This window comes from Poecile atricapillus, chromosome 17, assembly GCF_030490865.1.
Source record: "Poecile atricapillus isolate bPoeAtr1 chromosome 17, bPoeAtr1.hap1, whole genome shotgun sequence".
Lineage (NCBI taxonomy): Eukaryota > Metazoa > Chordata > Aves > Passeriformes > Paridae > Poecile > Poecile atricapillus.
The window spans coordinates 1,178,971-1,200,787 of NC_081265.1; the positions used below are offsets into that span (position 1 = coordinate 1,178,971).

Below are 21,817 nucleotides of genomic sequence, written 5' to 3' on the forward strand. Positions count from 1 at the left end.
TCTTTAGTTCCGCACGCAACCAGGTCCCCCCGGTGCCCTGGGAGGGGGCCCGCGGTGCTGGGAGGAGGGATCGGGGCCAGCTGTGGAGCTGGGGGTGCTCGGGGCCAGCTGTGGCTGTGGGGGGGGGTAGCGGGATCGTGCCCAGCTGTGGGGCGGCACACACAGCCCCATTTAAGCCCGCCTGCAGCCCCTCACATGATGGGAGTGTGACGGGTCCGGGCACGAGGTAACGGCGATGGCGCTGAGCAGAGTCCGCCTGTTCCAGCCCCACGGGGAGCGCACCCGGCTGCTGCCCCAGGTAATCCCGGGACCCCCAATCCTTTCCCTCGGGACCCCTTACCCGTGCACCCCATGTCCCCCCACCCCCGGTAGCAGCGTGCTGCCTGTGCTCTGCATCCCTGGGGCTCCCTTGGGGTCAGAGTCTTTGGGGTGCTCCCCTGCAGACCCCTGTGATGAGCAGCGGTGGGTTGGGGGCTAAGCGAGGCTCCAGGACAGTGTCCAGCTCTGGGGTGAGCTACACGGGCTGGAGGAACATTTCTGGGGAGCTGTGAGTGGCTCCTCTGTCCATGCAGGCATCCAGGCTGGTGGAGCTGCCCTACTCCTCCTTTGATGATGATGATGACGGTGACACGGCTGAGCAGAACCCCGGGGTGTGGACCCCCGACCCCCCCAAACTGAGCCCCTTCAGCCGCTGCGTGCGCTACCTGGCCTTCCTCTGGAACCTCCTCTTCCTCCTGCTGGGGCTGCTGACCCTCGCTGTGGGGGTCTGGGGGCTGCTGGCCAAGAGCCCCCTGTCTGGGGGGGAGCGTGGGGTGCCCCTGGGCTCGGACCCCATGCTGCTGTTCGTGCTGGCGGGGCTGGGGGCCAGCGCCGTGTCCTTGGCCGGCTGCCTGGGCGCCTTCCGAGCCAGCCCCTGCCTGCTGCGCTTCTTCCTGGGTGCTGTGCTGGCTTTTGGGGGGCTGCAGGTGCTGGGGGGGCTCCTGCTGCTGCTGGCACGGCGGCAGCTGCGGGATGCGCTGCAGGACCTGCTGCTCCTCTGCCTCCTGCGCTACCAGGAGGATCCTGACCTGCAGTTCCTGGTGGATGAGGTGCAGCGGAGCCTCCAGTGCTGCGGCCTCCAGTCCTACCACGACTGGGAGAGCAACCCGTGAGTGCGGGCTGGGGGGTGTAGTGGGGGACCCCATGTCCACCATGGGACTGAAAAACCTTTATGGGACCCCATGTCCATCATGGGGCTGGAAACCTCCCTTGTGGGACCCCATGTCCACCACAGGGTCAAAAACCTCCCTTGTGGGACCCCATGTCCACCACAGGGTTGAAAACCTCCCCGTTCCTTGTGGGCTCTGTGCTGGGGACTGGTGTTTGGGGTGGTGGGAGCCCCAGGATGGCCCAGGAAAGAGAGGGATGATCTGGAACCCACGGCTGGTGTCCAGCTTTGTGGCTGGGGGTGTAGGAGACCCCATCCCCACACCCCAAATTGTGCCTGACCCCACATCTCCGTGTCCATCCCGCAGGTACTTCAACTGCAGCGCTCCAGGCGCGCAGGCGTGCGGTGTCCCGGCTTCCTGCTGCCAGGACCCGCTGGAAAGCGGCTCCGTGCCCAACGTGCAGTGCGGGTTCGGGGTGCTGGGGCTGGGGGCGGCGGCGGCCGGGGCCGTGGTGCACACGGGGGGCTGCGGGGCCGCGCTGGGCGCGTGGCTGCGGGGCCAGGCCGGGGCCATCGCCGCCGGTGCCGCTGCCCTGCTGCTGGTGGAGGCCGTGGGAGCGCTCCTGGCATTGAGGGTGCTCGGGGATATCAGGGCTGTGAGGGTGTGAGGGCGCCGTGGGGATTGGGATGTGCAGGAGGTTGGTTTGGTCCCAAATAAACCTTGTGACAAAATCCTGACCCTATCAGTGTCTTGTCTGTGCCACCATCACAGCTGAGGGTGAGCTGTGATGCTGAGGGGGTGCAAGGACATTGCTGCTGTTTGGGGCTGGGGATTTGGGGATGTCTGAGGTGCTGCTCCAGCCCCAAATAAACCTTGTCAGAATCCTGAACCCATCTGTGTCCTGCCCAGCCCAGGCCGTGGGGAGCCGCTTTCCCTCCTCCCCAGCCCACAACACTGACTCCTGTGCTCCTTTGGGTTTAATGAGCGTTTTTCCAAGCTGAGCCCCCCAGCATGGGCAGGGGGGCCTTGGCCTGTGCAGCGCTACAGGGCTGGTGAGCCTGCCCAAATCCTAAATGATTCCATACTGAGCCAGCTCGTGCAGCTCCAGGTGGCTGAAGGCTTCCCAGGGACAGATGACAGTGATGTCTGAGGAGAGAGAGGACAGAGGTTGTGGCAGTGTAACCCCCCCCCCCCCAGCCCCTGACCCCCCCTCCCTCACTGCCAAACCCTACCTGTTCCCAACCCCTCCATGCCTGGGATGTCGTCACCGAACCTGCAAGGAAAGAGGGATTGTCTGGCCTGACCCCAGGCAGGTTCCCCCCCATCCCAGGGCCCTTCCCCACTCACCCCTGCACCCCCTTTTTGGGGGGTTTGCTCTTGAACTGCCTCGTCTGCCTCTGCTTGAACTTGGGGGGTCCCTTGCGGGGGGTGGCAGGACCCCCGCTCACCCTGGTGGCCGATTTGAGCTCCGGTTTGGGGGGCTCCAGGCTCATGGCTGTGGGGGGCCGGCAGCCCCGGCTCACGGCGTTCCCTGCGGCTCCGGGGATGGCTCAGGACGGCTCCTCACGGCTGCTGGAGGGAAATGGGGGCACCAGCTTCTCCTCCCACCCAGCCCCTGATGGGCTTTGCTGACAACGCTGACCCAGCTGGGGAAGGGCATCCCGGGGGGCACCAGAGCTGCTGCTGCTCCTTCCTCCCTTATCCCCCACCCCAGAGTGGATGTGACAGCTGGGGATCCCTCAGGACCCTCCCAGGGCTTGCCCCAGGCCTGTGCCAGGGTCAGCAGCTGTGGGAAGGGGGAGCAGAGGATGGCCCGAGGCACCAGGAGTGGGAATTTGGCAGCGCCAGCCCGGCTCTGTGATCAGGAAGATCCCAGGATCATGGGACATGGCCCTGCTGCAGAGCTGGACACAGCCCTGGGAACAAGGATCCAACCCAGGGAGCTGCTCCTGGATGTTCCTGGATGCAGGAAGAGCAGGAAGACAGCCCCATCTCCCCCTGCCCCCAGCCCAGGCACCCCTGACTCACAGAGTCCTGTGATTCCCGATTCCAGAGCTGCCCTGTTCCTTCTGTCCTGCTGCCCAGAGATGCTCTGGGGGGGCTTTTGGGGAGGGAGATTTATCCTGCCTGGGGGTAATAGGATTACTGACCTCCCTTCTTTCCCCAGGGTAATCCAGTGTCCTTCCCCTGTGCTGCTGGGGAGGAGGGGGCAGGATTAGCCCTGCCCGTGCTGGGTGGGCAGTGGATCCCACGTGGGGGGAATCCTGCCTCCCCTCCTGGGCAATTCCCATCCCAAAGAGCTTCCCCCAGTGTCCCCTGATCCCACAGCAAGCGCTGGGACCCCCATTCCAGTCTCCTGGGGGTCCTGGTCCTGGCCAGAGAGGGTCTGGCAGCCCCTGCCCACGGCTGGTGTCACTCCAAAGCTTCCCTAATCCAGCACTAAAGCAATTAAAAATGGAATAATCTCGGCACACTTTAATTGAACTTCAGCCCCTGCCACTAATTGCAATTAGTTGGGCTCCTACAAATAGGATTAAAGGGATCCAGGAGTGTTTTCCACGGAGAGCCACCTACTTCCCTGGCAGAGAGCAGAGCCTGGCTGTTAATTGGGGTTCATTAGTGAGTGACACTCAAGTGACTTCCTGGGGACTTTGTCCTGTGATGATGTGGGGGGGTCTCAATGGCTGTGAGTCCCCCAGGATGGAGGGGAGGGGTTTGGGACAAGTTTATGGGGAATTAAGATGAAATTGAGAATGAGAAAACACCCTGGAGAGCAGCGTGGCAGGGGTGACACCAGGGACAGTGTCCTTGACAGGAGGCTGCTGCTTCCCACGTGCTCCGTGCCACACGCTGCCCCCTGAGCCCTCCCCATCGCCAGGGCATGGCCAAGGTGCTGAAAATCCCCGCAAGGTGCTTAAATTCCAACTGGGAGCACAGGAGGAGGGCTGGGGGGCCAGCCCAGGCTGCCCTTGGCAGGGATTTGCCTCGCTGGGGAGGGCACAGCATCCAGCTCCTGGGAAATCTGGGGCTCAGGACAAGCCTGAGCCACTGCCTGTCCCCAAGGGCAGCTCCACCCGGGATGGGAGGTGACCCAACCTCGTGTGACACCCCTGGGATCCCGTGCTCAGCACACAATAAACCATAAATAACCCAAGTCTGGATCCTGCCACCCCAGGGCTGTCCCCCAGCGTTGTGGGGGGGCCCGGGGGAGGCTCAGTCCTTCCTGGCACGCAGCCTGATCTCCATCCTGAGGATCATTTTGATGTTCTCATCCTCCACGTGCTGCTCCACGGCCGCCAAGGCCTGGGCTCCGCCGTCCCGGTGCCGCTCCAGCAGCTCCTCCACGTAGCCCACCCAGACACAGTTGGGGCAGCCGGTCCCGCAGCAGTGGGTGGGCGGGGGGGGGATCGGGGGGGCTGCAGGAGGGTCCCCCCTGTCACCATTAGGGGTGCCCGTCCTGCTGTCCCTCCCCGGGGTGTCCGAGGTGCCGCTGTCCTTGGCTGCGGTGTCCGAGCGCTCCCGGGGGCTGCAGCTGATGGTGGGCTGGGGGCGCGGGGTCCCTCCGGGGCTGTTTGGGGGCTGCAGGGAACAGAGACCCCCCCCAGTCTGGGGGGGCTGCAGGGAACAGAGACTCCCCAGTCTGGGGGGGCTGCAGGGAACAGAGACTCCCCCAGTCTGGGGGGGCTGCAGGGAACAGAGACCCCCCAGTCTGGGGGGGCTGCAGGGAACAGAGACCCCCCAGTCTGGGGGGGCTGCAGGGAACAGAGACCCCCCCCCCCCAGTCTGGGGGGGCTGCAGGGAACAGAGACCCCCCAGGCTGGGGGGGGCTGCTGCACCCCCAACTCAGCCACAGGAGCTCCCAGTGTACCCCCACATCCCCCTTCCAACACCCCCAATTCCTGCCCCCTCCCCACCCCACTGTCCTCCCCCACTCCCCTCCATCCCCATCCCCTCCTTGTCCCCTCATCCCCCCCCCCCACATCCCCCCTTTCCCCCCCGCCATCCCCGGCACCCCCCTTGTCCCCCTGTCCTCGCTCACACCTCACGCCCAGCACCTCTAGGCCTCCCCCGTGTCCCCCCATCCCCAGCACCCCGTGTGCCCCTCGGTGTCTCCCCTGTCCCCCCCTGTCCCCCCTGTCCCCCCTGTCCCCCCTGTCCCCACCCTGTCCCCCCTGTCCCCCCTGTCCCCCCCTGTCCCCCCTGTCCCCCCGGTGTCCCCTCGGTGTCCCCCCTGTCCCCCCCTGTCCCCCCTGTCCCCCCGGTGTCCCCCCTGTCCCCGCTCACCCCCCGGCGCGCCCCCGCCAGCCCCCGCAGCAGCATCCGGCCGCGGTGCCCTGGCCCCGCCCACGCCCTGAGTGACAGCTCTCCTAGCCAATGGCAGCCCGGTGCGCTCAGAAGGGCGGGAGTTGTGGGGCAATAGGACCAATAAGCAGCAGGGGGCGGGGCCAGAGTCCGGAAGTGGCGGCGGAACGGCCGCATGGGGAGCGGCGGAGCCATGGCCCGGGGACCGGGACAGGGACGGAAGGCGACCCGGGGACCGCCACGAAACCTGGGATCGGGACAGAAACTGGGACAGAAACCGGGATCGGGACAGAAACAGGGACACAAACTGGGATCGGGACAGAAACAGGGATGGGGACCGAAACAGGGACAGAAACCGGGACAGGGGCAGAAAGCGGGACCGGGACAGAAAGCGGGCCCGCGATCGGAGCACGGCCCGGCCGTCCCGCTGCGCAGCAGGTCAGTGCCCGCGGGATCCAGTCGGGATCGCTCCGGGTTTGGGAACCGGAGCCACGCGGGGTCCCGGGGCGCGGGTGGGCCCTGGCGGGGGTCCCGTTCCTGGCGGCTGGTTCCTGATCTCTACCCGTGCCCGGGGCGCGATGTCTCCCCGTGCTCCGTCCCAGTGCCCAGCCATGCCTGAGCCTCAGTTTCCCAAATCCCAGCATCCTTCCCTACCTGGATCCCGGTGTCCCAGTGCCCAGGTCCCGGTGTCCCAGCCTCCAGGTCCTGGTGCTTCCCTGGAATCCTCTCACGGTGCTCCTTTTCCCCAGGAAGGAGAAGCAGCACAACATGAAGCCCAAACACCCCGACGAGCAGGAGATCCCGTTCCGCCTGCGGGAGCTCATGCGGAGCCGCGAGGCCCTGAAGCGCCCGGAGCCCGGGAGGAGGCAGGTGGCAGGTGGGACACGCAGGTGGCAGGTGGGACACGCAGGTGGCAGGTGGGACACGCAGGTGGCCCGAGGGGTGCTGGCCCAGGAGCCCATGGCACAGCTGGGTCCTGCCATGGGACATCCTCCTCCCTGCGGTGATGTCCCAGCCGTGCTCTGCCAGCCCAGGGACCCCCGTGGTGGCACTGCTGCAGAAATGTCCCCTGTCTCTCCTAGAGAAGAAGCAGCAGCAGAAATCCAAGGGCACCAAAGCCCCTGGGGACATCCCCGTGCCCAAATTCCGGAGGGGCAAGGGGGAGTCGGAGCGTTCCTACATCTGCCGCATGGAGCAGGAGGTGCAGCACGTCCTCTTCCTCACGGAGAACCAGCTCCAGAGGGAGCCTGAGAAGGAGGCAGCGGCTCCAGAGAAATCCAAAAGGAAAAAAGAGTGAGAGCAAGGCCACGGGAGCTGGATGGGGCCAGCCTGGCACGCCTGTGGCCTGTCCCCTTGCCCACTTCTGCAGGGCAGCTCTGGCGTTGGCAGCGGCTGGGGGTGCAAGTGGGGGACAGTGGGCCCCCTCTCCATGGGAACAGAGCCACAAGCCTGCTTCACCCTCCTGAGGGAAAAACTGTGGGATTTGAGGGGCTCCCGTGGGCTGGGGACTCATTCCTGAGCCCCAGCCACAGCGTAGCACTTCAGGTTTCAGAAAAGGAAGCTGGAAAAAGCTCGGAAGAAAAAGGAGGAGAAGAAGGAGGATATGCTGGAGAAGAGCCTGTTGCAAGGTGGGGATGGAGTGGGGGGCTGAAGTGACCCCCAGCTCCTGGGGGCAGCTCATGGAGGGGTGGGGGGAGCAGGACTGGGCATCCCGAGGGTCTCCTGCTGAACCCTGGCCCTGGCCTCACTTGCAGACACGGTGCCCTTCGGAGAAGTGGTGACACAGCCACCCACCATCACCTCACTGCCCAGGGGACGGGGTCCTGCCCAGCAGGTGAGCTCTGGGGACAATGCCACCCACCCCTTGGGTAGCTGGGAGGGCAGCGGTGGCCTCAGTGAGCCGGTGACAGCTCCTCAGAGTGCAGTCCCGGTGTCTCATCCTTCCTGCCTGAGCTGTCCCATCTCTGCCTGCAGGCTGGACGGAAGCAGCTCCTCCTGACACCTCGCCTGGGCCAGAGCCAGGCGTCCCCCGCGTCCCCGGTGTCCCCGGTGGTGTCGATGGCTCGCCGGCGCATCCTGGAGGAGGAGCGGGTGCGCGTCATCCGGGCCTACAGGGACATCCAGAGGCGCAAACAGCTGGAGTGGGAGCGTGCCCAGGCCGGTCCGGGCTGAGGACCTTGGGACTCGAGAGGGGACATTGTTCTCATGCTCTTGTGTCACTGCTGAGCCCTGGGGCTTCCCACAGCTCCACACACCACAGCTCAGCACCGGAGCGGGGTCCCTGTGGTGCCACGGACATGCTTGGAGTAAAAAGTGCCAGTGGGAGCCGGTGCTGTGAGCGTCTCTGTGCTCCCAATTCCACAGGGATTCCTTAGGGACGCTGCTGTGCTGGCAGATGGCAGTCCCAGGCGTGTCACTGTCACCACGGGCTGGCCCTGGCAGAGTTGGGGCAAGAACCTCGTTCCTCAGCCGTGAGGAGACCCCAGTGCTCAGCCTGCTGGGAGGACAGTGCCACAGGATTCACCCACACGGTGTCACCTGCCTTTATTGTCACTGTTGGTGACCCTGCTTGAGCCCCGTGGCTGCAGCCACACGCAGCCCTGCCCTTGGCATCGCTGCCCGTGTCCCTGCCCGTCCCTGGTCACGGTGACCCCGGTGCCGTGTGCGCCCACCCCACCCCGCTTCCACCGCCCCGCGACCCCTCCGGGCAGCCCCCGGCTCCGGGGAGGCTCCGGGGCTGCTCCCGGCGTGGCTGGGCCGTGTGTGCCTCACCTGGCCGGACAAAGGCCCCGCTGTTCCGCGGCCCCGCCGGCACAAAGCGCTCGCTGTTGGAGCGGGGCCGCCCCGCGCTGCGGCCGGCGCTGGCGGGGCCGGTGGGATCCTGCGCTTCCGGAGGGGCCGGGCACGGCAGCCGAGCCTCTCCGCTGTCCCCTGCCACGCCCGAGTGCGGCACAAAGCTTTGCACCTTGTTTTCTTTCGGGTGGCTTTGCCGCCGTGTCCCCGGGAAGGTGGCGGTGACTTTGGGGGGTCACCGCGGTGCCCGGGAGGAGGGCGTGCTGTGGTGACAGGCGGCCCTGGTGACACCGAGTGCCTGGTGCTGCTGGGCAATGTCCCCAGGTAAACACAGAGAGAGGTAAACACAGGTGACAGGTAAACACGGGTGACAGGCAAACACGGGTGACAGGCAAACACGGGTGACGCAGCACAGCCCGGGGGACACGGCCACGTCCCCCTACAAACACCCGGCTGCCGTGTCCCCAGAGCAGGGAGCGTGGGCTTGTGCCAGCTGAAGGGACATCCAGGACACGGCGAGTGCCACACCGTGCCGTGTGTCCCCTGTGCAGGGACACGGGCCCACCGGCAGCCCCGGCGCCGCCATCCCGGCTCCGGCTCAAGGAGACCGGGTCACCCGCAGCCCCCACCGAGCCATTCCAGCCCTGAATAATTCATGGCACTGCTGGCCGCAGGCTTCCTGCCCGGAGGAGGAGGAATGGCTGCGGAGGGGAAGGCAATCCGAGCGGGAAAACCACCGCGACCTTGGCACGTCCTCCGTGCTGTGCCACCTCCTGCCCGGCAGCCCATCTGCCCACGGCATCCCGGCCCAGCGGCCCCGGCTGGGGGGGCTGGGGGTGCCAAGGACCCTGCCCAGACCCCCCCCGGGCTCCCCGTCACTCCCTAAACGGGACCCCCGTCACAGCCACCTGTGACAGCATCGTAGGAAAAACCGCCTTTATTGGGGTGACCTGAAAAAAAGGAAAAGGGAATTTGACCGAGAAAGCCGCAGGGAGGGCGAGGGGCCCAGCTCCCTCCCCACTCCCTGCAGGGGGGGAAGGCACCGAGAAGGCGGCCAGAGCTGTGGGGGGCTGGTCCCCAGCCCCAGCAAGGCACTGATCCCCTGGACCCCGGCAGACCCCCCTTCCCCAGCAATGGGGAAACAGAGGCAGAGCTGGGGACAGCTTCGTGTCCCCCTGTGCCCTGCTCAGCTCGGGGTCCCCAGGGCTGGGGGGGGTCAGTGCGGGGCTCGGTGCTGGGGGTGCCCTGGGCGGGGTCCCACGGGCTCCGCAGCTTTGGAGGCTCCGCGGCCCGGGGAAGGTGGGGTGTCTGTGCATCACGGAGGCGACAGCTGGGGGTGTCCCCACGGGAGCCAGTCCTTGGGGCAGGGATGTGGGGGTCCATGGGCGGGTGGGAGCGCTGGCTCTGGGGCCGTGTCCAGGCATCCCACGGGCAGGAGGCAGCTCTGGCTGCCAGCCGGGGTGGGATTCACACGTCAGGGTGGGATGGGGCTTGGCGAGCCCTGGGCAGCGGGACGGAGGAGCCGCGGCCGCGCCGGCGCTGCGGGAGCTGCGGGAGCTGTGTCACAGGGGCTTCACCACCGGCTCCTGCCGTACGGGGACTGCACCTGCGGGCAGAGCGGGGTGGCACCGCGGTGGCACCAGGACACGGACGTGCACCCTGAGCCACCCGGGAGAGCTCTGGGTGCCGGGCAGAGCCGTCACCACGGCAGGGCCGGACTTTGCCCCTGCTGCAGCCACCGTTCACCCACCTGGCAGCTCCGGGTGTCCCTGGGGATGCTGGAATGCCGGGACTGCGCCGCGAAGGCGTCCTCGGCTCGGAGCGTGGAGCTGGCACTGCCGGGCATGGGGCTGGTGGAGGCACGGGGCAGGATCACGTCATAAGGACCTTCGCTCTGAGGGACAGACACGGGGGTGGAAGGTTTGGAAGGTGCTCACCCCGTTACAGCGGCCATTGGGACACAGGGGGTGCAGGAGCCCCCCACCCACACTCTGTCCCCCATGCCCGTCGCTCCTGGCAGGATGTGGCCACCCCTGGTGTCACACTCACCGTCCCCTTGTGCATCAGAGCCATCTCGGTGGGCTGGTAGACGCTGGTCAGCAGCTGCCCGTTGTAGCCACTGTATGGGGACACCGGCTTCTTGGCTGCTGGGACACGGGGACAGTCACCATGGAGCCACTGCCACCCCGCTGGGGCTCCCTGTACCTCGTTAGCAGGTTTAACGAGCTGACTCAGCGGCTCGGTGCCTTTCCCGCGGGACACTCCTGTCCCCAGGGATGGCATCGCTGCTGCCTGCCCGTGGCTTGTTATTGTAGGGCCTCTTGGGTGCAGGTGCTGCTCAGGGGGACCCTCCCTCCCCCACGGGGCACAGACACCGCCCACGATACCCACTGGGACCGTCAGCAGCCCGTGTTATTGCAGGGTCTCGTGGGCCTGGGGCGGAGGGGCAGGAGCCGCGGGCACCCCACGCCGGGGAGGGAGCTCCCTGCGGCTGCCGGGCTCAGCCCAAACTGGTACACCCAGCCCGGCCAGTTCTCAGGAGCCACAACAGCAGCAGGCGCCAGGGCAGGTCACTGCCAGACGTCTCATCACCCACCCACCGCTGCCATCCCCGGTGGGGACATCCCCGAGGGTCCCCAAGAGGATGGTGCCCTCTGGCAGCCCCGCCGTGGGGTGAGAGGGTCCCTTTGGCGCCTACCAAAGGACGGCTCATCCATGGAGAAGGCTTTGTTCTCCACGAACATACTCTGCGACTTCTGCTCCTTGAGGATGGTCTCGTAGCCCACCCCACGCGTGGGGTAGCCGTCGTCCTCAAAGGCCTGCTCGGGACCGCGCCGCGTCACGTGCGTCACCTCGGGGATGACGTAGAGCAGGAGGAAGGCGGCAGCGTTGCAGACCAGCGCGATGGCCAGCGTGGGGTCATCCCAGCCGGGCTTGCGGCCGGCGCGCCGGTTCCCGTACAGGTACATGATGGTCCACGCCAGCCAGATGGCCACGGAGAGGCCGGTGGTGGCCAGGATGAAGGCGCCGTGCTTGCGCCAGCGGCCGTAGCGGCCGCAGAGGGTCGGCCAGGCCGTGCCGAAGGCGGCCACCAGCAGGGCCATGACGTAGATGAGGGCCATGACGAAGTCGGTGTCCCCCAGCTGGCAGGGGTCCGCGGGGCCGCCCTCGCGCCGCGCCACCGTGATGATGAGCCACTCGGCGTTGATGATGACCTCCACCGAGGCGAGGGACAGGGCCACCGCCAGCGTCACCCAGCCCCGCGGGGCCCGGTTGCGCCGCGCCAGGAAGTTGAGGGCCACGGCGTGCGCTAGCAGACAGGAGAAGCAGATGCCGAAGAGGACGCCGAAGAGGAAGCGGCGGGAGGTGCAGGTGGAGAAATCCGGCCCCACGATGAAATCGAAGGTCAGGCAGAAGAGCCCGAAGGTGCCCAGGAGGAAGAAGACCTGCGTGGCCACCAGGCTTTTCTTCTGGTGGTCCTGCACGAAGGGCAGGCTGGCCACCAGGACGATGGTGAGCACGAAGGTGGTCACCACGCCGAGGCTGGCCACCGCTTCCACCCCGATGCCCCAGCCCGCTGAGAGGTCACAGAGGTTGTAGTAGAGGGAGGAGAGGTCGTGGCCGCAGCCCGGGGGTGGCGTGGGCTGTGCGGTGGCCGTGGGGAGCAGGGCCAGCAGCACGGCCGTGGTGCCCATCCTGCACCGTGGCATCCAGGGACCCTGCGGGACACAGCGGGGTCAGGGCACAGGCACTGGGGATGGGGATCAGCTCCCACCTCGCAGCATCCCTGCCCGTGTTCCCCACTGGGCATCCCATGGGGAGCAGCGGGGTCCTGGGCAGCTCCGGATGGCACCAGGCAGCCACGCGTCCCCCATTGGCTCCTTGCCTGGAGGTTGGTGGCAGCTGGGGAAGGGCTCGGCCCCTCTGTGCCCCATTTGATCCCTCCCAACATGGGAATTCTCTGTCCTGATCCCTTCCCCCAGTGTCAGGAGCAGCACCGTGCCTGACGCTTTCCGGGAACACCAAATGTGGGCACAGACCAGATGGCAGAGGTGATACCGGGGGACAGGGCTGTCCCCTTGCCTTGTCCCTGCGTGCCACCATGTTCCTCTTTCCACTTCTCCCGTCCCACTTCCCTCTGGCTTTGGGCACAAGCCCAGTGCAGGTTGCATGTCCAGCCTGCTGGCACGTAGGCAGCCGCAGCCTGGCACGGCACGGCACGGCACAGAGTCCCAGTCCCTGTCCCCCCCATTCCTGCCACCCCACGGTGGGCACGGGGAAGAGGAAGCAGTGAGGAAACTGCAGCCTCACTGCTGGTGGAGGAAACCGGGAGGAGACCCCAACAAGGACATGCCGGGGCCGGGCACCCCGAACCGGGCACCCCCCGGGATGGGGACAGCGACCCCCAGCACCAGGCTGGGACGGAGTCCCTGTGCCCGCGGGTTCCCAGAGCTCCGCCGCCTCCGGTTTCCCACCGCGTCCTCCAGCCCGCTACCCCCGCCCGGTTCCCCCCGCGTCCCCGGCGGCTGCACCCGCGTCCCCAGTTCTGCTCCTCCTGCAACCCCGCCCGGTCCCTCGCATCGCCCGTTGGCTTCCCCCGCTCCCCCGGCCCGGTCCCGCGGCACTCCCCTCCCTCCGGTTCCCCCCGTCCGCACCCCTATCCCGCACCCCCATCCCGCACCCCCATCCCGCACCCCCATCCCGCTCCGTCCCGGTGCTTCCCGCCGCTGCCGCCAGGTCCTGGCCCCGAAACTCCGCCGGAGCCGCCCCCAACCCTCCGGCCGGAGGAGCTGCGGGGGCGGACGGCTCTCGGTCCCGGTCCCTTCCCGTCGGTGCTGCCGATGCCCCCCAGCCCCGCAGGGCTCGTCCCCCGCCCCCCCCGGCTCGCTCACCGGCCGCAGCCCCCGGTGCCCGGCGCTCCGCTGCCCCCGTGCCGAGCCGAGCCAGCCCCGGTGCCGCCGCTCCGCGCGCCTGCCCGGCCCGGCCCCTCCCCGAGGTGCGGCTCAGCCCCGGGAGCGCGATCGGGGCCGGCCGGGACCTGCCCCGCCGCACCGGGCGGGGGCAGCGGGGTCCCGCAGCGGCGGAGGAGCTCAGCGGGGCACGGAGGGGGATGGCGGGGGGGAAGAGCCCGCGCTGGGCGGGAGCGGAACTGGGGGGAACCCACCTGGTCATCGGTGTGATGAGTCAGTGCGGCCTCAGCCATCAGGGTGATGGGTTTGGGGGGGCTCAGCCTGGCTCTGCCGAGCGCTGCTCCCCGGGAAACACCCAGGGGACAAGGGACGGGGCCGGGGCGCTGCCCCGGGGCACGGACGGGGCTGACGGGGGAACGGCCTGGGCTGGGGGTGAAGCAGGGGGGAGCCCACCTGGCCATGGATGTGATGAGTTTGGGGGTCTCAGCCTGGCCACGCTGAGCCCTGCACGTCAGGAAAGACCCTCAGGGGACAAGGGACGGAGCAGCGGCGTCTGCATCACCCACACGGGATCTTCACCTGCGGTGGGCTCTGGGGTGGGAGCCGGGAGTGGCGCTCCGCAGGCGGCCCCACCGTGTAAGGATACACCGGCCCGGAGGGGCCTCCCGGAGGAATGTCAGCTGATGGATAAAGCCGGAGCCCTTGGCAGGGCAGCAGGACCCAAAAAACCCCAGAAAAACCCCAGAAAAGCCCTTTTTGCAGGGGGCTGGGGATCAGGGCAGCAGGGTTTGGTGGTCCCTGCCCCGACGGGGGTGGCCGCGACTCTGGGGTCGGGATGGGCACTCCACAATCACCCCATTCATCCCTGGGGATGGGGAAAAGCTCTGGGAGATTTGGGGCACCCCGGAGGTCCCGCCAGCCCTGGGAGAGTTTTCCAGGCAGGCGCTGCTATTTCGGGAGGGTGAAGCAAGAGGGTGAAGGATGCAGAGGAAAGTTCAATGTGCCTCCGGCGGGGCCTGCCCCCGTCCAGGCCGGGATGAAAACAACCCGGGCAGAAAGGACAGCAGAGCCTCAGTGGGAGCACCGGCGGCACCCGTGGCACCGGGACCGGCGCCCGCCGGAGCCCCGGGGACAGGACGGTGTGTCCGGGCTCGGAGCTGCGCCACCGCCGCCCTCCCTCCCTCTTCCTAAGGATCATTTGGTTTCGGGATGATGTTTGGGATCGGATCATCCCTGCCCTCGCACGGGGCAGGGCAGCGGAGGCCAGGGGCTCTGCAGCGGCCTTCGTGCCTCAGTTTCCCCAGGGATTTGGAGCGCAGGCTCCAGGACTGGACAGCCCTCCCTCTCCGGGAAAGGCTCAGCCTTGGGGATAAGCGGTGCCGGGAGAGGAGGCCGCTTGTCCTGCCGCCCCCACAGCACAGCCCGGCCTCTCCACCGGCTGCTTCCTTCCGCCGGAGGCTTTCCCGGCTGCTGACTCAGCACGAGACCCCCGTGACCCCCCGTGGGGCCACCGGCAGGCGCCCGTCCCGCCGAGGCTGCCCGGTGGCCGCACAGCGTTTGCCTCTCTTGTCCCCCTCCTTGGCGGGTGATTTCCTCATCCCCTTCCCATGGGAACCCTCCCATCCCCTCACGGCGGGCGATTTCAGCCCCCTCCCCACGGAGACCCTCATGTCCCGGCCCCTGCGGGCGTTTTCCGCTCCCCCTTCCCATCGGGACCCTGCCCGCCTTTCCAGCCCCCATTGTTCGCTCCCGGCGTTTTTATAGGTCCTACAGAAAGACCCCAACAGGCTGTGGGGTCACTGGGGGGGTGATGCCCACCATGTGCTGCCCTCGCTTTCCCTCTCGGGGCGGTGGATCCCTGGTCCTGAGCTCCCGGCACGGGCAGAGCCCGATCCTGGCTCCCGGTGCTCTGGGTGGGCTTGGAACCGCGACCCGGCGGTGGAACTGGGCAGAACTGGTCCTTCCAGCACAGAGGCCACGCTGAGGGGCTGGCATGTCGCTCAGCACCGGGACCTGGACCCCGGCCAGGCTCTATCCGAAAACATCAGCACGCCGGGCGCATTTTTTCCAGGCTTACCTTCCCTCGGGAGCCGCAGGGACGGGCGGCTGGCACGGCTGGCACGGTGGCACGGCTGGCTGAACCCCGTCACAGCGGCGGCTCCCCTGGGCTCCCCTCCAGAGCCGGGGGTCCCTGCTGCCCTCCCAGAGCCTCCCGCCGCTCCGGCCGGGGCTCGGAGCCGTTCCCAGCGGAGCCCCCTCGCTCCGGCGGACGCCGTCAGCACATTTCCACCTCCTTTGCCAAGTAAATACGCACCGGTTGGCACAGGGGGGCCGGTGGCAATCGGGGGGGCCGGTGGCAATGCCGGAGCTCCCGCCGAGGGTTCCCGAGGCAGCCGAGCCCCCCGCCCCGCGGCCCCTCAGCCCCTGCCCGCGGTCGGGTTAATAACTAATCCCTTCCCGGTTCTGCTCTCCTCACGTGCCAGAATTAATGGAGCGAGAACCTCCCAGCTACCCCCCGCGCCACCGGCTCGGGCTTTAACCCTGTCCCCCGGTAGGGATCCGGCCTGGGATGAGGTGACATCCCCGGCGGGGTCTGTCCACGCCGGAGGATGACCCGGCTGCGGGGCAGGGTGGGTCCGTGAGTGGGTCAGCCCCACACACTGGGGGCAAAGGCTGAGCCCCGTCCCACCCCAGTGCGGGCACAGCCAGGGCTCGGGGGTGGGCGGGGGGTCTGGTGGGGTTTGGGGGTGTCTCTGTGCCCTGCCCGGAGCCAGCTGAGGCCCTGACCCCCCTCCGGGAACCCCCTGGTTCCTGCCCCGTCTCGGGAATCCGAGAGGAAAGGCTGGACGGTTTTGGGGGATTACGCTAAGGACCTTACAGAGAATTAGGGTGGCGGCAGGGCGGGTTTAGGGGGCTGGGGGATGCCAGCTCCCTGCCCCGGCAGTGCCAGCTCCGCAGTGTCCCGTCCCTGCCCTCTGCTGGCAGCTGGGGACAGGCTGGCACGGCACGGCCGCTCCTCCAGCGTCACACCAGTCTGGCACTGGTGCAACTGGGAGGGCAGAGCTAGATGCATCAGATGCTGGGGGGCATTGACCGGGGGGCTTCAGCTTGGCTGCTGCCAGGGGGATAAATGGGAGGGGGCCAGGAGCTGTGATCTTACCAGACCCCACTAGTGGGGACAGCAGACCCTGTGGGTGCTCCCTGCAGCACTCCCGGGGGTGGGCAGGGGGCACGGGGGTGGGCAGGGCAGGGGCACCCTGTGCCAAAGACGCTGGTGCAGGGTGCCTCCGTTCCAGCTGCCCGCGGGGAGCCGGACTCAGGCAGAGTTTTGGTCTCAGCACTGCAGTTTATGGAGTGGCACCCAGCGGGCACCACGTCCTTGTCAGGGCTCGCAGGAGCTCATTCGTGCCCCCCACCCCACTCAGGGGCAGCCCCATGGCTCCCCAAGACCCTCGGTGCCACTGAGCTGGGCATGTCCTGGGTGAGTTCCCTGGGTGAATTCCCTGGGTGAGTTCCCTGGGTGAGTTCCAATTTTGCACGAGGGGCTGAGCATGGGCAGGGCTGAGCTGCCCATCCTGGGGTGCTGCTGCCAGGCAGGCACCACGATATCCCCAAAGGAGTGTCTGGGCACAGCCACCTCCTCCTGCCACCAGCAGCAGCAGCAGCGTTAACCCTGGCTCCGTGGAGGGTGGGGTGTCCCTGGCTGCTGGTGCCATGCGTGGGGCTGGGTGGGCACTGGGCCTGGCTCAGAGCGAGGTGCTGCCCAGCAGCTTCAGTGGTTTCAGGGCCGGGGGAGGGAAGTGAGCGCTGCCACGGCGGGTGTCCTGCCGGGGCTGTCCCCGCAGCACCTCGCCCACCGTGCGGCGGAAGGTCTGGCTGACGAAGCAGTAGAGGAAGAAGTTGAGGGAGGTGTTGAGCATGGCCACCATGTTGGCGATGTCCAAGGCCAGGTGCACGCGCCAGTCCCTCCTGACCGAGGCCACGTAGAGGTGGCACATCATGACCACGGTCCGGGGAGCCCAGAGCACGACGAAGACGGTGGTGACGGCCAGCAGAAGGGCCGTGGTCTTGCCGCCCCCCGCGCGCCTCCGCCGCTTCAGCTTGCGGATGATGACGGAGTTGGTGGCCAGGAAGATGCTGCAGGGCAGGAAGTAGATGGTGACGCAGTGCAGCCACTTGAGCGCCGTGTCCAGCGCCGTGGGGGGGTCGGCGTCACGCCACATGTCCAGCCACCAGTAGAAGGGGATGCCGGTGGCCAGGGCCACGGCGAAGACGGCCGCGATGATCTTGCGGGTGCGCCGCGGGTAGGACACGGCGCGGTAGCGCAGAGGGTGGCACAGGGCCACGTAGCGGTCCACGGTCAGCAGGACGGTGACCCAGGTGGACGCGTGGTTGGCCGTGAACTCCAGCACGTTGACGGTGTGGATGAAGGCGCTGGGCACCGCCCGTGCCAGGATGGCTGTCTGCAGGATGAAGCCCACGAAGATGATGAAGATCTGGGTGAGGATGTCGGAGGTGGTCAGGGCCAGCAGGTACCAGTAGGATGATTTCTTGGTCCTGGTGGCCAGGCGGGACAGGGCCACGGCAGTCAGGATGTTCACTGCAGGGAGGGAGCGATGGGTGGAGGTGAGAGCTGGGGGCTCACAGCCCCACCCTGCAGCTCCCGGGGCTGCCCCGGCTCCAGCTCAGGGGAGCTATAAATATCCCGGTGCTGTGGGGATTTGCTGGGCTGATTAATCTCTTCCGTGTGCCAGCCCAAGCAATGCAAATACCATCTGTCCCCGTGGCGGTGGCACCTGCCCTGGGGCCGGGCAGCACAGCCGGGCACTGGGGCAGGTCTGAGGCTGGAGGGGAGCAGATAAAGCCCCTCCATCCTGAGGGCTTTTCTTTCCAGCCCCTCAGCCACCTCAGCCCCCTCACCTGGCAGCCCCAGCCCCAGCAGGACGCTGTAATACACGATGGGGATGATGCCGACCAGGCAGGGTGACCTCTCCAGCTCCGGCTCGGGCTCTGGCCGTGCCCACGGCACCGCCGTGCTGTTGGGCACGGGGACCGTCATCTTCCACCAGGGGTCGGCTGTGAGGAGAGACAGGGAGCATCAGGGGGATGAGGGTCCTGGTGGCACCTGGGCGTGAGGTCAGCACGACATGCCACTGGGGGCTTGGGGACAGGGACCATCACCTGGGCATCCCCACTTTGGCTGGAGCCCAGCTCCCTTGTCCTGCAGCATCCGTGGACAGTGGGCAGCTCCAAAACGTGCCACCGCAGGCAGACCTGGGGCTGCTGCACCCACGGGAGACAGTGCACCCCAAACCCCCTGAGCCATGTCCCAGCAGAGCCCCCTCTGCCAGAGCTGCTCCTCCTTTAGCCCTCAGCCCTGCTTCTGTAGAAAACCGGATTAAAACACCATGTTCTTGGGCAGCTGCCAGCAGAGGGAGGCTCTGGCCCCCAGCCCGGGCTGGGTGCCACCAGACGGCTCCCAGTGGTGGCAGAGAGGACCCAGAGGTGCCGATGGGAGGTCCCAGTGGTGCCAAATGCGGGGTGGCCATCTCCAGGCCTCCAAGTGGGTCCTTTCCCAGCTCCTCAGGCTGAGGCAGCGGAGCTGGAGGAGCCTGGGAGCGGCCCTGCCCCACGGCCCTGCCCGCATCCCCGCCCGTATCCGGATCCTTATCCGGATCCGCATCCTATCCGTGCCCCAATCCTTGCCCCATCCCTGCCCCGATCCCTGCCCCGATCCCTGCCCTGATCCCTGCTCCATCCCTGTCACATCCGTGCCCTGATCCCTGTCCCATCCCTGTCCCATCCCTGCCCCATCCGTGCCCTGATCCCTGTCCCATCCCTGTCCCATCCCTGTCCCATCCGTGCCCTGATCCCTGTCCCATCCCTGTCCCATCCCTGTCCCATCCGTGCCCTGATCCCTGCCCTGATCCCTGCTCCATCCCTGTCCCATCCGTGCCCTGATCCCTGCCCCGACCCCTGCCCCATCCCTGTCCCATCCCTGTCCCATCCCTGCCTCATCCCTGTCCCATCCCTGCCCCATCCTTGTCCCATCCCTGTCCCATCCCTGTCCCATCCCTGTCCCATCCCTGTCCCATCCCTGTCCCATCCCTGCCCCATCCCTGCCCCATCCCTGTCCCATCCCTGTCCCATCCCTGCCCCATCCCTGCCCCATCCCTGCCCCATCCCTGTCCCATCCCTGTCCCATCCCTGCCCACTCCCCACGCCCGGATCGTGCCCACGCTGCCCTCTCCCATTCATAAACCATGAATGCTCCACCCCCTCCCGATCTCTGCGCTTCTATTGGCTCAGGGGTGCCAGCTCCAGCAAATCGGAGCGGGGTTCCCCGGGAGGGGTGTGGCCAGAGCAGAGCGCCGCGTTCTGATTGGTTGGAATCTCCCCCAAATTTACATCCCCGGGGGCACCTCCAGCCCCGGCGGCGGGTGGGGAATGAGGGGAGGCCCCGGGACCGGGGCTGTGGGGTCCAGGGGGTCCGGGGGTTGTGGGGTGCGGGAGATCCTGGGACCGGGGGTCGTGGGGTACGGGAGGTGCTGAGACCGGGGCTGTGGGGTCCAGGGGGTCCGGGGGGGTCCGGGGGGGTCCGGGGGTTGTGGGGTGCGGGAGGTCCTGGGACCGGGGGTCGTGGGGTACGGGAGGTCCTGGGACCGGGGCTGTGGGGTCCGGGGAGGTCCGGGGGCTGTGGGGTGCGGGAGGTCCTGGGACCGGGGGCTGTGGGGTGCCCTGCACCTGAGCCCGGCAGGTGCGGGGTGCTATTTGGGTTGGGGGTGTCTTGGGATCGGGGGGTGAGGGATGCAAAGGCGGGTCCTGAGCTCAGGGAGGGGGCACGGGGCACCACGCTGCTCCCAGTCTGACCCTGGCCACAGGGGCACCACAAATTCCCCTTGCCCCAGACACCGCAGACACTCGATGGCTTCGGGGCCGCGGTTGGAGGGGAGGTCAGGTCCCTCTCCCCTTCCGGGACCCCCAGTGATGGATCTGCTCCCCCAGAATTGCTCGAGGTGTGTGTGGGATCCCGGGGGTCCCACCTCCCAGACCCTGGAACTCCCGGCCGGGACCCCAGCAAGATCCCGAGCACAGGATCTTGATCCTGATTTCCACTGAGCACAGCTCGACGGAAAAGAAGCGGGGGATGGGGTGTAGAGGGGTGCCAATTAACTGCAAATTAGCTCCGGTTCATCAGCAGGAGGTCCCGTCCATCCACGTCCCCCGCGGAGCAGGGGCATCGATCGGCTGCAGCCGCTGCGCGATCGCCTTAACCCTTTCCCAGCCCGATCCCCTTTGAGCTGCTGGGCGGGTCGGGCTCTCTCTGCGTCCCCCTTTGCTCCCCCCGCCCGGGCTCCCGCTCCCCAAAGCCCGCGGGACAGGGACTCTCACCTGGGTGGCCCCAGTGCAGTGTCACCTTCCCTGGCTTGGTGTTTCCCACGGACATACCGTGTGAGAGTCCGTGTCCCCACTGGTGTCCCTGTCCCCGCCGGTGCCCGTGTCCCTGCCCGTGTCCCGGTCCCCGCCGGCACCCGCAGCATGGCGCAGCCTCCGGGGCGCGGGGCACGGGGCGGGGGGAGAGCGCCGTGGGCAGAGCCACGGGCAGAGCCGCGGGCTGGGCTGGCCGGGCACGGGGACGTCACCGACCCTCGGCTCCCGCTGGAAGGGGTCACCTGGGGAGCTCCGAGTGACCGTGACAGAGCGTGTCCCCACCCCAGAGCAGTAGGGATGGTGGTCCGGGGGCAAGTGAGAGGCTGGGACCGCGGCCACCTCTGGGTGGCCCCTCTCAGCGGAGCGGGTGTGGGCAGGGTGTGACGTGTGGCTGTGCACACGAGTGTGATTCCGTGTGGGCTCTGCCCTGGCTGCTCCTGCCCGCTGCCAGGACACCGTGCCCGTGCCTCAGTTTCCCCAGCCGCACAGGGAGGGGGCTGGTGTCCCCTGCCGGTCCCTGGGTCCAGCTCCATCTCCCCAGTGCCGCCCCAGCCCGCGGGGGCGATGCCCTGGCACTGCTGCCTGGCACAGGTCGCTATGGTGAGCCAGCCCCGCAATCTCCGGGCCAGCACAGCTGCTCCCTCACCTCACGGCCAGCTGGGGGCTGTCACCCCTGGTGACCTCCGGAACCAGCCCCCTGCTCCCCCGTGTCCCCCCACGGTCGCCTTACCGCCGTGAGCAGCCGATGCCCCCGCGGGGGACACGGGGGTCCCCGGGCCGTGGCTGCCGCCCGGGCTGGCACGGAGCCGGCGGCGCGCCGGGCACACGCTCCCACAAGCTGTTGTTTATCAGGCGGGTGGTGAAATGAGGCGTCGGAGGACTCGCTGAGCCGTGAACCGGCTGTGCTGCGGCGGGGGCCCCGTTCCCCGGGCCCCCACGATGCAAGGACACCAGCCCGGGCCGGGCGCTCTGCCTGCACCGCGATTTCGGGGGTCCCCTGCCCACTCGGGACACAGGGTTTGAGCATCGCCCACCTGCCCGTCCCCGAAAGGGAGCCCCAGCAGCGTGGCATGGGGATGACCGGGGTCTTGTCCTCAGTCTCCGCGCCCATGGGTCAGGGACAGATGGTGATCCCACACCCTCGGCAGCTGCAGCGACATCTGCCCACGCTCAACATCTGGAACCCGTGTCTGAGCCCGTGTTCGAACTGCTGTGCAGGGGGACGGGGCTCCT

The 21,817-nt window shown here is 67.8% G+C and overlaps 6 protein-coding genes across 13 annotated transcripts; 2 read left to right on the top strand and 4 right to left on the bottom strand.

The window, feature by feature from the left end:
• The first annotated feature begins 176 nt into the window (after positions 1-176).
• TSPAN10 (tetraspanin 10) lies at positions 177-1,855 on the top strand. Its single transcript, XM_058852062.1, has 3 exons — positions 177-298; positions 573-1,147; positions 1,515-1,855. The coding sequence occupies exons 1-3, from the start codon at positions 236-238 to the stop codon at positions 1,813-1,815; spliced, it is 939 nt and encodes a 312-aa protein (XP_058708045.1). The 5' UTR covers positions 177-235; the 3' UTR covers positions 1,816-1,855.
• Positions 1,856-2,114: 259 nt separating this feature from the next.
• PDE6G (phosphodiesterase 6G) lies at positions 2,115-3,461 on the bottom strand. Its single transcript, XM_058852065.1, has 3 exons — positions 2,496-3,461; positions 2,381-2,421; positions 2,115-2,294 (listed from the first exon to the last, which is right to left on the bottom strand). Exons 1-3 carry the CDS (start codon positions 2,639-2,641, stop codon positions 2,218-2,220), a joined length of 264 nt encoding a protein of 87 aa, XP_058708048.1. The 5' UTR covers positions 2,642-3,461; the 3' UTR covers positions 2,115-2,217.
• A 142-nt stretch (positions 3,462-3,603) lies between these two features.
• On the bottom strand, positions 3,604-5,645 carry OXLD1 (oxidoreductase like domain containing 1). Its single transcript, XM_058852064.1, has 2 exons — positions 5,433-5,645; positions 3,604-4,727 (listed from the first exon to the last, which is right to left on the bottom strand). The coding sequence occupies exons 1-2, from the start codon at positions 5,643-5,645 to the stop codon at positions 4,362-4,364; spliced, it is 579 nt and encodes a 192-aa protein (XP_058708047.1). The 3' UTR covers positions 3,604-4,361.
• CCDC137 (coiled-coil domain containing 137) lies at positions 5,626-7,775 on the top strand. Its single transcript, XM_058852061.1, has 6 exons — positions 5,626-5,888; positions 6,200-6,327; positions 6,533-6,743; positions 6,996-7,078; positions 7,205-7,284; positions 7,425-7,775. The coding sequence occupies exons 1-6, from the start codon at positions 5,626-5,628 to the stop codon at positions 7,620-7,622; spliced, it is 963 nt and encodes a 320-aa protein (XP_058708044.1). The 3' UTR covers positions 7,623-7,775.
• Positions 7,776-9,138: 1,363 nt separating this feature from the next.
• GPRC5C (G protein-coupled receptor class C group 5 member C) lies at positions 9,139-15,606 on the bottom strand. Of its 6 annotated transcripts, none has more exons than XM_058852048.1 (5): positions 14,972-15,224; positions 10,942-11,962; positions 10,293-10,390; positions 9,994-10,137; positions 9,139-9,849 (listed from the first exon to the last, which is right to left on the bottom strand). In XM_058852048.1, exons 1-5 carry the CDS (start codon positions 15,146-15,148, stop codon positions 9,817-9,819), a joined length of 1,473 nt encoding a protein of 490 aa, XP_058708031.1. In that variant the 5' UTR covers positions 15,149-15,224; the 3' UTR covers positions 9,139-9,816. The 6 variants fall into 6 exon arrangements, with proteins under 6 accessions (XP_058708031.1, XP_058708037.1, XP_058708035.1 ...); XM_058852054.1 differs by lacking the exon at positions 14,972-15,224 and adding an exon at positions 15,468-15,606 and having other exon boundaries at positions 9,140-9,849; XM_058852052.1 differs by lacking the exon at positions 14,972-15,224 and adding an exon at positions 15,231-15,461 and having other exon boundaries at positions 9,140-9,849.
• Positions 15,607-15,901: 295 nt separating this feature from the next.
• On the bottom strand, positions 15,902-21,390 carry GPR142 (G protein-coupled receptor 142). 3 transcript variants are annotated; one of them, XM_058852056.1, is made up of 3 exons: positions 21,315-21,390; positions 18,074-18,229; positions 15,902-17,753 (listed from the first exon to the last, which is right to left on the bottom strand). In XM_058852056.1, the coding sequence occupies exons 2-3, from the start codon at positions 18,210-18,212 to the stop codon at positions 16,900-16,902; spliced, it is 993 nt and encodes a 330-aa protein (XP_058708039.1). In that variant the 5' UTR covers positions 18,213-18,229; positions 21,315-21,390; the 3' UTR covers positions 15,902-16,899. The 3 variants fall into 3 exon arrangements, with proteins under 3 accessions (XP_058708039.1, XP_058708040.1, XP_058708038.1); XM_058852057.1 differs by lacking the exon at positions 21,315-21,390 and adding an exon at positions 20,603-20,673; XM_058852055.1 differs by lacking the exon at positions 21,315-21,390 and adding an exon at positions 18,335-18,578.
• Between the last annotated feature and the right edge of the window lie 427 nt (positions 21,391-21,817).